Genomic DNA, 14131 nt, shown 5'->3' on the forward strand with positions numbered 1-14131 from the left:
GCAAGAACCACGCATCACTGCTTCATGTAAGTCTCTGCAGGAGGAGGAGAAGTTTGGTGAATGAAAACCCTGCAAATCTCTGCTCCCCGCCGCAGCATCGCCCCCGTCTCAACAAGCACAGGGGGGAGCCAGCACCAAGTCCCCCCTTGCTGCGCTGCCGGCTGCTGCAGCAACCCAACAGCCCCGGGGGAACGGCGGCACCGAGAGCTCCCTGTCCCCGAGCACACCACGGCACAGCCTCCCCAGGGACCCTCGCAGCGGGGGGCTCCGCAGGACGCTCGACAAAAGGACGCGATGGCCTCTGCGATGCCCACGCTCCCACTCCAGCCTCGGTGTGGGAAGTCACCAGCTCCCAGGGCTCCCAGCTGGAGACGCCTGCCAGGGATAGATTTTCTGTTTATCTCCTTTTCATATTAATTATCAAAGAGCAACAAATGTTAGCAGCCTGCTACAGTCGTTATCTGCATGTCGCCTCCTTCTCACCAGCCTCCCCTGCAAGAAGAGGGCTCCCCAGCCCTGGGGATGGGTGGGAGCACGGGACCCGGCTCCTTGCTGCCTGGCATTGCAAGCCAGGTGTGTTTTGCTCAGCTGGGACGGACAGGACTGGCACATCTGCTGGAGCATCCAGTCAGGGAAGGTGCTGGGCCTGGTAGTGTCTTCTGCCACCTAAAAAAACATCAAAATCCCCTCTAAAGAGAGGAAAACCACAGAGAATGGGACGGTTCTGTGCAAAACACGGGATTTTCTTAGCCAGTCGTGAGAGGTGAGCCGTTTCAGCCACAACACGTTGAGCGTGGCCATTACCTGAGAACAGCTGGAGAGAAACAACAAGGTGGAAACAACAGCAGTAACGGAAAGCAACAGCACCGTGTCTGCGTCATGCTCCTCATTCAGCAACCTCCGAGCACTTCATAGCCATCAATTAGCTTGGCCTTGTAATCAAGGAAGGCCAGGACCGCTCTCCTCTTTTCAAACAGGGTGAGACACAAAAACCTTCAATGTTTTCCTCTCCAACAGGGTGGCCCCGGTGCTGGCTGCCTGCCCTCCTGCTGGCTGTACCAGAAAGCATTCAGACCCACAGAAGACTTACCTTGGACATTCCCATCCATAGCATCGTTTGGCATAAACAAAATCATAGCCATGACGAGGCAGAGAAAGCCTCTTTGCTGTGTATCTAGACCCGCTTTCCAAAATCACCACGACCCGGCACCATGCCTATTAAATTACTCCCTGCCAGGATGAAAATGGACATCTTTTATTTGTCCCTTAGCAGGCAAAATAAAAACCACATACCCTCGCGGAGCAGATTGTTGAGCAGCAGCTGAAAGCCTGGCTCCAGTGTGGCACCCGGCAAGGTCCTGAGCACCCTCCCGCACCCACCCACCCAGAGCAAGTGGTTCAAGGGGCCGCGTGTCCTGTGGGAGCCCACGAGGCTGCAGCACCTGCCCCACGTTGAATACGAACCTCAGCGCCGTCCTGAGCTGGCCTTCGTCCCTTCCCTCACCACAAGAACCAAGCAGGGCAGGATTTTTAGGATTATTTATTAACTGCGAAACGCCAGCAGTGCCCTGACTGTACAAGACACAGTCGCAGCACTGCGGCCCAAATCATTTAGCCTCAAAAACGTTAACGAACGTGTCCTCAGGAGGCTCTCAGGCACTGCCCATGCTGAGGACGTACCGAGGTGCTGCTGTGAGCCACCCCAAGGCAGACATGTAGCTCACTTCTCTCACCCGTAAAGCTTAATTTGATTGCTGTCCAACTCTAGTTTGAGAATATGGCCGAAATCACAGGTACGGCCCTTGGGTGCTAAAACCCAACCCATTGCAAGAAACTCTTTTTTTTTTTTTTTCCAGGCGGGGAAGCAACATTAAAAAACGCCACTACTCATGGAAGGTGCAACTGTTTCCGACAAACAACATGTAGAAAATACCGGGAGGGAGACTCTGAACGTATCTGCTAGTTTCCAGTGCAAAGGCACCAAGTCCCCCACGTTCACCAGATCGATATCAACATCTGGCACGTGTTGGAAGACATCCATATCAACTCCACCAGCCGAAACTGCAAGTAGCCGAAAACAAAGCCGGAGAGGACATCGGTGATGTGGTGCCGTCCGATCATGACGCGGGAAAAGCCCACGCAGAGGGCCCAAAGGACCAGCAGGATGCGGAGGGGGATGGCCAGCACCAGGTGGTTGAGGAAGAACTTGGAGAGCATGGCCGCCCGGCTGGCGTGCCCGGCCGGGAACGCGTAGGTGTCCATGGTCAGGTAGTCCAACAAGCCTGGGCTCACGTCGTACGGGCCCTTCCGCTTGGCCAGCTTCTGCAGGCCCGCCACGATCATGATGTCCAGCAGCAGGGCTGTGAAACGAGAGGCGAGGAGGAGAGGTCAGAGGCAGAAGCAGAGTTGGGGCAGTTTTCAAGGCAGAGTGCGCGAGGGTTGTGGTAGTTCTGGCCCGGTGCGTGCTGCAGGCAGCCCCCGTCACCCTCGGATCACCACCCGGGTGTTAGCTACCCCCCCGGCTCACCCGTGAGCAGGCGAGCACCGTTATCATCACCGCACAGAGGAGGAACCCCAACCGCAGAGGCCAGCGACCTGCCTGGGGAGGAAGAAAGCGACCGGTGAAGCTAAAATTAAAACTGCCGGCCCTCCTCTTGAAGCACCAGGCTGTGTGCTCCTGTTCTGTCCACGGGAAGCCTCGTGCCACCAGGACGCATCCATGCCCCCAGTGCGGTCACCCCATGCCACCACATGTCCTTCCCCCGTGCAAAGTCACCCGCAAGCAGCACGCCTCCCCCTGCCCAGAGCCGGGTCGCACCGAGCTGCTGGATTTCACTAAGAAAAGAGCATCAGGAGACGGCAAGGCAAGGGAAAAGTCATGCAATTAAGAAGAAGGGCTCCTGTGCTAGGAACAGCACCTGGGTGTGCAGATGTGGAGCCCCCTGCCTGCCCTTTTGCCTGCCAGAAGGGCAGGCAGGGGAACAAACGCCCCTGGCCCGGCAAACACAGGCTGGTGGCAGCAGGGACAAGGTCCCCGCAGCTCCAGGTCTCAGCACCACACCGCCTTTTGTCCTTAACTGCTCCGGAGAGAAACCCGTCAGCACTTTCTCCTCCTCCTCCTCTTCATCCCACCCCCTTCCCCCGGCCAACAGCCCTGTCGATTTATTTCCTAGCATTGATTTTTTGTTTCTCCTAAATCCCCTCCTCTGCTTTTCCCCGGCCCTCCTAATGAGGCAGAGTGCTGATTTCAGCTCCTGACGGCGATGCCAAGGAGATGCACGCCACTGGGGGCACAGCCTGCTCCGCCTGGGGGAAGGCGGGGGGCCAGCACCCGCTCCCCTCGGAGCACCCCGCCGGGTCCCAGGCATTCAGTGCACCCGCTACAGACCTTCCCCCACCGAATCTGCCCGTAGCTCAGAGCACAAACATTTCAGATACACAAAGCATTCACCATTGCCTGTCCTTATTTTGCACTTCCAAGATATTTTTTTCTGGTCAAAGGTGGTGTCAGGGCAGCTCGAGGGAGGCAGGTGTGGGTGCACGGGGGTGGTGAGAGCACGGATAACAAACCGAAGGGCTGCTTTTATACCTCTTTCATTCAGAGGATGAATAAAATGGACCTTCAGCGCTGCTAGGTTAGATTTTCATCAAACGGTGCCCAGAAAGCAGGAAGCCTCATTCGCTCGTGTTTCATGATCTGAAGGCACGGCAGCATTAAAACCGGGGGTTAATTTGCCGTTAAAAGAAAAAACAGAACCAAAACCAAGATTGCTCCACCGGGTGCTTTTTCTGTCGCTTCCCCCTGCACTTTCTGTTCCCTGCATGCTGCACACCCCGGGGAAGCGGCCTCAGCAGCACCCCCTGCCCCGGCCCCAGGCGTGGGGGGTGGTCCCATCGCCCTGCCCTGCTCGGGGGGCACAACCAACACCCGTCCTTCCCCAGCAGCCACCAACGCTGCCATCGCTCAGCCGCCCCAGCCCGTCTCCTGTCCCCTTGCAGTTCCTTGACCTACATACCTGCTCGGACTCGGGCTCCGCTGACTTTTTCCCTGCTGCTGTTTCAGCTCAGCACAAACAAAACCCTCCTCCAGGCGGGGGGACAGCACGTGGCGAGAGGGGCTTTATCGGCAGCACCTGTGGGCAGTGCAGCTGCAAGGGGGGACTCTGCGCTCCCAAAGGTGCCCGCAGGCCACCCAAAGCCAACCACAGCCCTGGATGTTTGCAAACCAGCAGCTTCACCCACGGTCCACCCTTCCCCTGTCCCTAAAATGGGGACGTGCACGTTGTCCAGGCCGGGAGGACCGCAGGTTGGAGGAAAAAGAGCCCCAGGAGGGACCTTGGAAGGAGCCCACCACTCATTTAGTGGCCTGCCCTTGCTGGAGGTGGCTGCGGCTGCCAGGCAGCAAAGAGGGCTGAGAGGAGAGGAGCAGGGAGCTGTAGTGTTAAGCCTTTGTCACCATGCTCTTCCCACACGTGTGGGTAGAATTGGGTTGAAAACACAGCAAAGCCACCAAAGGAAGGATTTGCTCTCGCCCGTCGCTCCTTTCATGTTTGTCTCAAAAGGTCCAGAGTTTCCTCTCTGCCCCGGCTATTAAGGGAAACACAGCAAAACCATCCGATCACCCCAAGCTCTATTAACATCCAAAACTTCCTTAAAGCACAAACCCAAAGAGCGAGTCTTGTCTGACTGCGACAATTTTAGCATCAGAGATCACCTTGGTATTGTAAATAGCCAACATCTGGCATCAGACGCACAGTAAATGAGCTGAAAGCGAGCCCCCTGGGCAGACATTTTATATCTATTAATAAGAGAAGGAAAACAATTATCTGCCTTGCTCCTACCACCAAACGTTAGGAGCCCATTAGGAGCAGAGAGCAGAGAGGCAAGTCCTGCACAGGCAGGGCACAAGGACAAACTCCAAGTTTGGCCTTAGCAAAGCCAAGCCAGCCCTCAGCCCTCTCCTTGAAGGGGAGCTGAAGCAGCTGGATGTCCCTGTCCCTGCCATGTCCCTTCTGTCCCAGCCCAAGCTGTGGTCGTGGCGTGGGCGAGGGGCAGCACTTGCTGCCTGTGGGCATCGCCTGCCCGGGATGGAGCCAGGCAGCATCTCCCAGGGCCGGGCAGACTCCAGCTGAGCTGTTAACACAAACACGTTACCAAAACCCCAGCTGAAAAACAGCCTGGGTGCAGTGCTGGGGGAGAGAAAAACAGGAGAAAGCCAAAAAAGCCTTTGGCCTCATCTGTTCCTGCAGCACAGATCCGCAGGACTTTGCGCACATGGGACCGCTGGAGGAGCCAGGGCAGCTCACAGCCCAGCCGCGAGGAGCCGGGCACACGGGAGAAGAAAAGGGGGATTTTGGTGACATGAAAGAGATGCAGAGCGATCACATCCCGAGCCCAGCAGCCCCCTGGCACGGCAGCAGACGGACCTGCCCCCTGCCCATATTAAAGCAAGGACAAGGCAGGCAGCAGCGCCATGCCTGGACGCAGCAGAAGCCCGCCGCCTGTTTTGTCCCCGGTCCCACTGTGCCAGAGGCCACACAGCCCCGTGGAGCACACACGTGCTCCCAGCCACGCTGGCTTTGAAGGTGCTTTGCTTCCCAGATTAGCCAACTTCGGACAAATGTCACCCTTCCTACGAAACAGTTCCTTTTGCTCCACAAGCAGAATTCATTTTCCTTCCCCAAATTTTGTTTTGAACTTTATCTGTTCAGTTTTTACTTACATGCCTCATCCTACTGCTTCTGAGACGATCTTCCCAAATCTCCTGAAGGCATTAGGCTCCCTGACCTGGAAAATGAACCGTTTGCAGCCTTGACTGGTTGACACTAACGAAAGGTGCAGGTTCCAGAGCACCTGCACCCTCTCTCCGGTAGAGCCACTGACAGCTGGACAAGATCCACTCCTCTGGAAGTGAACTCCTCTCCCTCATTTTCTTCCCCAAACGTGGTACCATTAGGCGCAAGAACTGACAAAAAGTCACAGATGGCACGACACGGTTACAAAGCACTGAATCAGGCACTGCAGCGTTTTGGGGGAGGTTATTTTTCGGCTGAACAAGCAGCAGAGAGTTCTGGGCGCTGGGTGCAGGGTGCGCTGGGGTAAGTGGCCACGGGGAGGTGAAGGAATGGCAGAAATCAGCATTGGGCAATTAATTAAAAAATCCCCAACGACTGAGAACAGACTTGCTATGCCCTAGAAGATCAGAAACAGCCCCGAGTGTATGCACAGGCTGCCTGGAGCTCTCCCCTTTTGGAAATCCCCCATAGGTGCTGGGCAGTTTGCATCTCAGCACCCATCACCAAGTGTGCCTGCCCTACCAGGGCTCTATATGGCCTGGGGACAAGGGAGTGGCTGCAGTGACAAGGGCTCATGCTGATGGAGGAAATGAGCTGAGCAGCTCACGGCAAGGCCCCGCGAGCACCCAGCTGCCTCCCAGAAGGGCTGCAGGAGCCAGCGATGTCCCCGCGCTCGGTGCCAGCGGTGCAGGGGATGCCTCCCTGCAGCAGCATCCCGGGATGAGCACGCACAGAGCTCAGTCTCAGCACTGCTTAGGTTTGTGCTTACACCTCACTGCCTTCAACAAAGCAAAATGGAAAATAAATAAATAAATAAATAAATAAATAAACAAAAATTCGGGGTTGATTCTCTGGTGTTCACAGGGCCTCCAACCACCACATCTCACAGTGCTTTAAAGACCCAGCACAGTGAGGTCGTCCAGCATCTCTGTATGCACAGGGATGGAGGCTGAGACCAGAACTGCAGCTGAGGTGAAAACATGGAGCTTTCTGCCAACAGGAGGAAGAAGAGAGAGGTGAAACGATTCCCCCCTCACCATCGCTGTCCTCACCGAGCCTGGCCCGGACCCAGGTACCCGATCAGTCTCCCTGCCCCTGCTGCTCATCCCGCTGCCTTCTGTGCCTCTGCCTTCCTCTGCCCGGCCTCTGCTCCTGCCGAGGTGCCGGGGCCAAGCCCCCCTCACCCTTTTCTAGGGACGCCCCTCGGGGCAGAGCCCCGCTCAGCTGCCCCAGCAGGGCTGGCAGCGCAGCAGGCAGGCAGCTCTCGTCCCTTCGCAGCGCTGCGGCGGGGGCACGGGGAAGCTGCTGGGGAGTGACAGACACGAGCATGACTCATTTCCCTTGTTTATTCCCCCTCTTCCCATTCAGCAACCCTCGCACTTCTTTTCTCTTGCAATCTGCATTCAGACTGGGGAGCGGTCTGCCTGCTGGCTCTGCACAGAGGCTCGGCTTTAAGCTCCCTGCAGTGCCCCAAAGGCTGCGAACGGGGACGTGGGGCTCACACCGTGCTCAGCACCGAACAGGCAGGACCCGACCTCTGTGCTGACCAAGGGGCTGACAGAGAGACCCTATCTATGCTGGTCCCTGGAAATATTCCCCATGCCCGCTCCAGCCTCTGTGAAACGGGCCCCGGGCTGTCGCTGACTGTCCTCTGTGCGAAGGGACACTGCAGGCACTGCCTGCCCTGCAGAGGAATGCACTTGCCATAGAGCGAGCAGGCGAGGAAGGGAAGGGGGCAGGGCGGGCAGGAGAGCTGGGCACCACTCGCTGTGCAGAGCTGCCCGGGCTCAGCAGGGATACAGGGGGATGGCACCCACCAGAGAACCAGGGACTTTAACTGCAGAGTCTGGGCAGGACAACAAGGGGCGGATTGGCAGCCTGATGCGATGAAGAGGAATATTTAATGTCGGGCTGGACCCGGTGCTGGATGCAGGGAGCGGGCATCTGTGGTGTTCCCTCCGGCACCTGCCACGGGTCGGTCACGCTGGGTTACTCACTGCTTACATCCTCCTGCCCTCTGGGCAGATGTGCTGCAACCCTGCTGAGATGCCAGCAGGCACTGGCAGGGCAGCAGGGCTGGGGCTGAGCCTCCTCCACGTGTCCAGCTTCACGGGAGGGGATGAGCAGAAGGCTGGGAGCGGTCCCAAAGCAGGGGACTCATTCCCGGGCTGCTCGTTCCTTCCCTGCTGAAACGCTCTCTGCCCCGTCTAGCTCAGAAAATCCCCAGCCTCACAGTGGGAAAATGAAAGGGAAAAAACAGACACATCTGGCCCCAAACCATCTCATGGGCTCTCAGCTTAGCAAGCTCCGCTGCGTACAGACTGATCCATCTGCCAGCACAGCTCCCCATCCTCTCTGCTGGGGCTGGGCTGCCGAGCCCTGAGGCTCATCGGGATGAGATCGTCTGTGCTGCCTGGGCATTTAATCTACTCAGTGACCTTTAACAGCCACGGGCTGTACAGCTATCTGAATTTTCACCGCACAGACTCCAAAGGAAAGCATCCCGATACATGAAGTACCTGTGCACTGCTAGAGGAGGGACAGGGGGTCTCGAGGGACCTGGTGAAGACATTTCGGTCTCTCTCTTTCCTCCCTGACCTACCAATCCTGCCAGTCTGCTCCTGCTTGGAGGCTGCATGGGCGGATTGCGGAGTCCCGTCCCTATATATTTATAAATACAAATACATTTATAAATACATACATTCTGCTCAGGATAAAGTCACAGTTCTGCAGGGGACTGTGCCTCAGCATATTATGGCTTGGTTCCCAACCAGCCTAGTGCTAGGTCTGCATCCAGGGAGAAGGCTGGAGAGAGCAAGGACTGACTTCTGGCTGAGCTCCAGGCCTGGAGAAGTGACCCTGGCCTCCCCTCCTTCCTTCCTCCTGTGGCAAGCGACCCATCCTCAGCTGCTCCCCATGACATGCCTGTGGCACTGTTTTCCTGGGTGGTGATAAATGCTCAGTGTGAGCTGCCCCACCTGTCAGAAGCAGGACGCAGAGCCAGCAGGTGACGGATGAGGACGATTACCCATGTCACAACTGGACATGGGGACACAGCCACCACCAGGCTTGGCTTGGCCCCTTTCCAGCATACCAACAGAAGGTTTTAATACCTATTTCAGAAAGCCATGACCAAAGCTGAACCAGGTATTCCACTCCACACACAAACAAACACACCTACGTGCAAGCGTGAACCAACCAGATATCCTCCTGCAGCAAAGGCACACAGCTGGACCACAGCTAAAATGCAAAGAATCATGGTGATGGGTGGCAGTTTGGCTCTGAACATAACAGGGGGACTTCACCGAAAGCACTACTTTGAGTAGATCACCATATTCCATCCCCATCACTCTAAGAAGGTGCCTGGATCTGGAAAGACCATCAGTCTAACGAGATCAGTCTGTTCAGCTTAATGAATAGGAGGTGAAGAGGTGACTTGAGCACCATCCAAAATATTGAAAGGCAGAAGGGATGCTGGATAAAAGAGCTACTCAGCTGAAGAGACAAAGGTATGCAGAGGCAGCCGAGGGAAGGGAACAGTCAAACTAAGAGCAAGGCGCCGGGGAGAACACCTACCACTGCAGTAATATAGAAATGGTTCTGACAAGTTCACCGCCACTTGAAATTTTACATCTGATTGAGTGTTTGGGTTTTTTCCCTTAGCAAATTGAACAGGAATAAATTAAGGGATGTGCTACCACCTGTATTTTGCTGTGGGTTAGATCAATGATCCAAATGTTCTTTGCTGGCTTTGTAGTCAATGAATCACTAAATTTGGATCCACATCCTCACCAGATGGATCAGAACCAGAAACCAAGGTACCGCTTTCCCTTAGGGTTTAACGGCACTTCTGTCTGGTTCTAGAGCAGCTCTGGTAGTTTTAGTGGGAGTTTTATACCTGTTTTCCCCCTGCAAGCTCGATTGCAAAGTTCAAATGATTTTCTAAGCACATCAGTTCTCATTAAATCCTTGCAGAGGAAAGTTTGAATGGTCCTAAAAGTCCCAACACCGGCAAACAACTAAAATGAACTTAAACTGGGGGGTTTCCTGAGTTACAATTTTCTTGATGTGGCAGAGGGGGAGCAGAATTTCTTCCTGACTCTTTCACAGCCAGGGCTGGCAACACTGAGACTGTCTTCCTGAAAGCACATTCTGGCAGAGGGATTTTGACAGTGGGCACAGATATCTGATTTCTTCCATCTTTTCAGTAACAGGCTGTGACCGTGCTTCTCTGGCTGTTTGGCATTTGCTGGAAAAGATTACGATGAGAAGGAGAATCAATAAATTCCATCACAGATGACAACTGTGGAGGGAAAACATTGCTGGGGGTTGCTAATCAACATCAGCAGTTGGGAGGGATGGAGCGTCCCAGGGAGGGAGGTCAGAACCCCTCACCCTAAATGCTCCCACACGTCTTGGCAAAGATCCTACCAAGAGCTCCTCCGGCGCAAGTGCCCCCCCTCCATCTGCAGTGGTGCTCCTGCCAGGTTCCCGGTCCCATTTCAGCAGTCTCCTGTCTCCTCGCCTTGAAAGCCTGATTGCAAATCCTAAACAAGTGCTCTATGATGGGCTGGCTCCCTGCCCAGAGACTGCATCAGAAATTCTGCTTGATGTATCAAACCCTGAGCAAGCCAGGGGGAGGGAGGAGAGCCAGGGGACGTAAAGAAGGGGTGCCGTAGACAACCCTGACTTCCCTGCTCCCCTCCTTCCAGGACACCAGGGAAGCACTGGGGATGCTCCCTTCCCTTTGACCTGTCCCCAGCCAGAAGGGCTTTACACCACAGCCTGCTGGATCTCAACCCAGGGAAAAAAAACAGTGAGAGGGACCCGGGATGCCAGATGCAGCATCACACTCTTCCTACTGGCTCAAGGGACCACATCTCACATGGTTGGTCTGGGTCTGCCAACCCCACGCAACCCTGCCGGACTCCTTCGTCCATGAGCAATGCAGGCGTTATGGCAGTAGCTGCTCTGATACTAGGAGCTCCTGACTGCAATCTTAAATATCAAGCCAAGGCCACGCTCACAGCAGAGATCCTGCTCTGCAGGGTGACACAAGTCCTGCCGAGGACGCTGACGAGAGAGGCTCCGGGCACCTTGGTCAGTGCTGCCAGGCAGCGTGGTCTGCAGGGGGGACAAAGAATCATAGAATATCCCGAGTTGGAAGGGACCCATAAGGATCATCGAGTCCAGCTCCTGGCACCACACAGGTCGACCCAAAAATTCAAAGGAGGCTCTTCGGAGGCTGCCAGACCTACAGAGCTGTCAGGTCACACTGCGAGCTAGCTCTTTGTACAATTTAACCTGTTTCTCTCTTGGCAGGCGTGGACAAGGGAAGGGAGCAAGGAACCAAGACTGTGGAGGCCCCAAGCAGCCCTGAGCAGCACTTTTGAGCCAAGAAGACCTGGAGATGCAGGGCTGAGCTCTCCCAGCCATCACCCGACACTCAAAGTTTCAATGCAACCTGGAGCTGGCTTTGCGTTTGGCCTCCTCAATGGCAGTGGAAGAGCGAGAAGACCTTTATTGGTTTTAAGCCAAAAGCGGCATTAGCTCTTCATAAAGATCTCAAATATTTTGGAGTCAAAGAGGTCGGTTTTCAGGCTCCAGAACTGTCAAAGGCTCTCAGGTCAAGAGACCTCTGGAAACTGTGCCGGTTTTTGCTGGCCGCCTCCTATTTCATCTTCATGCCCTTTTAAACGGAGCTTCTTTTCTCAGTGAGGGTTTGACCCAGAGCACCGGGCAGCCCCTGGAAGAACTGCTGACACCGGCGGGCTCTGCATCATGCCGATGCTATTCCAGCTCCCTCCCCGCCACGGCCTCCCCTCGTTAGATGTCACAGCACGGGGACAGGCTCCTTCAAAGGCAGAGGGGAGAAAAGGCAGACACAACTGTGCTTTTCAAGCCAGTTCAGCGCAATCGCTGCCCTCTCCAAAGGATGAACTTCTGAAAAAAAGCGGGGACCATGCTGCAGAACGTATCGTATCGCAGGCAGTCCCTGAGAACAGGACGTCCCTTCCCTGAGGTGCCTACTGCAGGCTCCCTAAAAAGCAAAGGCCTAAATCTAACGTCAATTCCTCGTACTGACCAAAAGTGGGAGCTCCGCGGGCTGGTTTTTGGGGGAGGGTGAAATGCCAGGGTGATCTCAGCCGGATGAGCTAGCAATTAGTCATAAAAAAAAAAGTGATAACCAGGCCACAGGCCAAAGGCAGAAGAGAGGGAAGAGCAAGTGCCTCAGGTGAATGCAGGCAGGGTGGTTTGGGGCCTGCATGTAGGGAAAGTCTCACCCAGAGCTCAGCATGGTCACTGGTGGGATGTAGGGCCATGGGGACAGGTTGGGCCCTGCAAACTCCCCCGGCACACCCCAGTCCCCAGGAGCAAGGAGACCGACCACCCCACAAAAAAAGGGGCTGGCAGGAGAGACAGAGAGATCTGATCCATCGTAACAGCCTCTGGGTCAAGCTAGCGCATGGAAACGGGGCCAGCAGCAAGAAAGGTCCTCCTGGGACGACGGATGCGAGATCAAGTGGCAGCAGGGAAGGAGACAGGACTCCTTTGAGCGGCTGCGGAGACGTTGGGCCAGGGTCTGCACAAGGAGGTGCAGAGGGGATGGAAATGTGTTTTTCTTGACGACATCTTCTGTCTCTAATCCACACATTGAGATTAAAATCTTTATGTTTTCCCCAACCTGACAAGCCACCAAGGCAGAAGACCGTAAATCAAGGGCACTGCTGCTGGTATCCACCTGCACATCACAGACACTTTCTTGGCCTGACTTGGACCAACCCCACCTCGCAGAGGCCAAGGATCTGCCCCTGCCCTGCGGGGATGGCTGGCTACCGGGATCCATTCCACCCCCTTACAAAACTTTTTGCTACATCCATCTCCCACAGTACCCAGCACCGTCCCAAAGCTGCCAAGGTGGCTGATAAGTGCAGCATTCACCCAAAAGGTCACTGCCTGCTGCCTGACGCTGCCGGCGGTGGGAGCAGTCAGAGGAGGAGTCCCGATGCCGCTGTCCCTTGTGACTAGGGCTGGGCTTTCCCGGCGGGGAAGGAAGGAGCTTTGCCACTCACCTAGCAGCAGGTTCATGAGGACCTCCTGGCCTGCCAGCGTGCTGCTCTTCACCAGGCAGATGAGCGTGCCCGCGATCCAGGGGATCCCGTGCCCCGTTATCCCCAGGAGGTTGATCATGGAGCGGGCGCCTCCCCAGGACGACGCTCTGTTGGCACACACTCCCAGCCGCTTGGACATGCAGATGTCGATGGCCAGCAGGGAGTTGAAGGCGATTCCCTTGAAGGAGGGGTTGAGCTGCATGCAGTCCTCTTCAGGCAGCTGCTGCGACTGCCTCCGCTCCTTGGGGCTGCTGTTCTGGGCGCCGGCTGCTCCCGCCTGGCCGCTCTGCTTCCTCCCCTGGCTCCTGCTCTCCTGGGTCCCTTTCAGCGGCTGGTTCAGGGAGAGGAACTCAGCCCTGTTGAGGACATTGTTCCTGTCTCGTGCCCTGGACCGCGGCTGGGATGCTGGCATTGCAGTCTCTCGCTAACGGAACCTGCTTTGCAAACACCGAGAAGGAGAGAAATCCCTCTTCTCCTTGCGGAAAGCTTCCCCCACTCCCACCCTCACGAGCTGGGGATTTGGGAAGCTACAAAGGTTCCCCTCTGTTGCAGTTGCCCCCAGCACAGACTGCAGCTGTTAAATATAGAGTAAGGAATGCACATGGCTGTTTACTTCATGGGCCTAGCAAGCTTGGAAGGAAAGTTAATGCCAGGCTTGGCAGCCACTCCAGTGCCAGGGAAAAAGGTTAAACAGCCAATAGATTGGAAGAAGAGGAGGGAAATGCTTTGTGCCAAAGGTTGGTTGCTTCTGGTCTGGTCTATTTAAATCTTCCAATTGCTTATTCCCCTGGGCTGCAAGGGAAACTGGGAAATGTAGTTTTTTTTTTGGCACAGTAATTCATATTTGAGTATCAGAGCATCAGCGCTGGAAGAGATCACAGTGCTCTAGTGGCTGCCAGGGTGGGCAATGCAGCCTGGCTTCCCAGCCTCTGTGCTGGGCATCACTTGAGGGCTTCTCTGCAAGGGGCCCGACCCAGCTATCTCCTGGTTTTGTCTGTCCTGAGGTGTCTCACCCCTGCTAGGGCACCCTAAGTAGTATTTCTTTCTCCCTGGCATGAACACCTCCCGAGCACCACCAGCCCCATCCTCTCCCCCCGCTCAGCACACATCCCCGCAGCTCCTCCATCACCAACCCTGCCTGCAGCCTGAGGAGAAGCAGCACCTGCCTCTTGATTAAAAGAGACGCGGCGCCGCTAATGAATTCCCATCCCCCTGCCCCCGGCG

At 55.7% G+C, this 14131-nt stretch overlaps 1 protein-coding gene across 2 annotated transcripts; it reads right to left on the bottom strand.

Annotated features, from left to right (window-relative positions):
• Positions 1–1526: 1526 nt before the first annotated feature.
• On the bottom strand, positions 1527–13597 carry PLPP7 (phospholipid phosphatase 7 (inactive)). Of its 2 annotated transcripts, XM_035555327.2 has the most exons (3): positions 12869–13597; positions 2528–2599; positions 1527–2360 (listed from the first exon to the last, which is right to left on the bottom strand). In XM_035555327.2, exons 1-3 carry the CDS (start codon positions 13317–13319, stop codon positions 1996–1998), a joined length of 888 nt encoding a protein of 295 aa, XP_035411220.1. In that variant the 5' UTR covers positions 13320–13597; the 3' UTR covers positions 1527–1995. The 2 variants fall into 2 exon arrangements, with proteins under 2 accessions (XP_035411220.1, XP_035411221.1); XM_035555328.2 differs by lacking the exon at positions 2528–2599 and having other exon boundaries at positions 12869–13588.
• Positions 13598–14131: the final 534 nt, after the last annotated feature.

The sequence above is a fragment of the Cygnus atratus genome, chromosome 19, assembly GCF_013377495.2.
Source record: "Cygnus atratus isolate AKBS03 ecotype Queensland, Australia chromosome 19, CAtr_DNAZoo_HiC_assembly, whole genome shotgun sequence".
Taxonomy (NCBI): domain Eukaryota; kingdom Metazoa; phylum Chordata; class Aves; order Anseriformes; family Anatidae; genus Cygnus; species Cygnus atratus.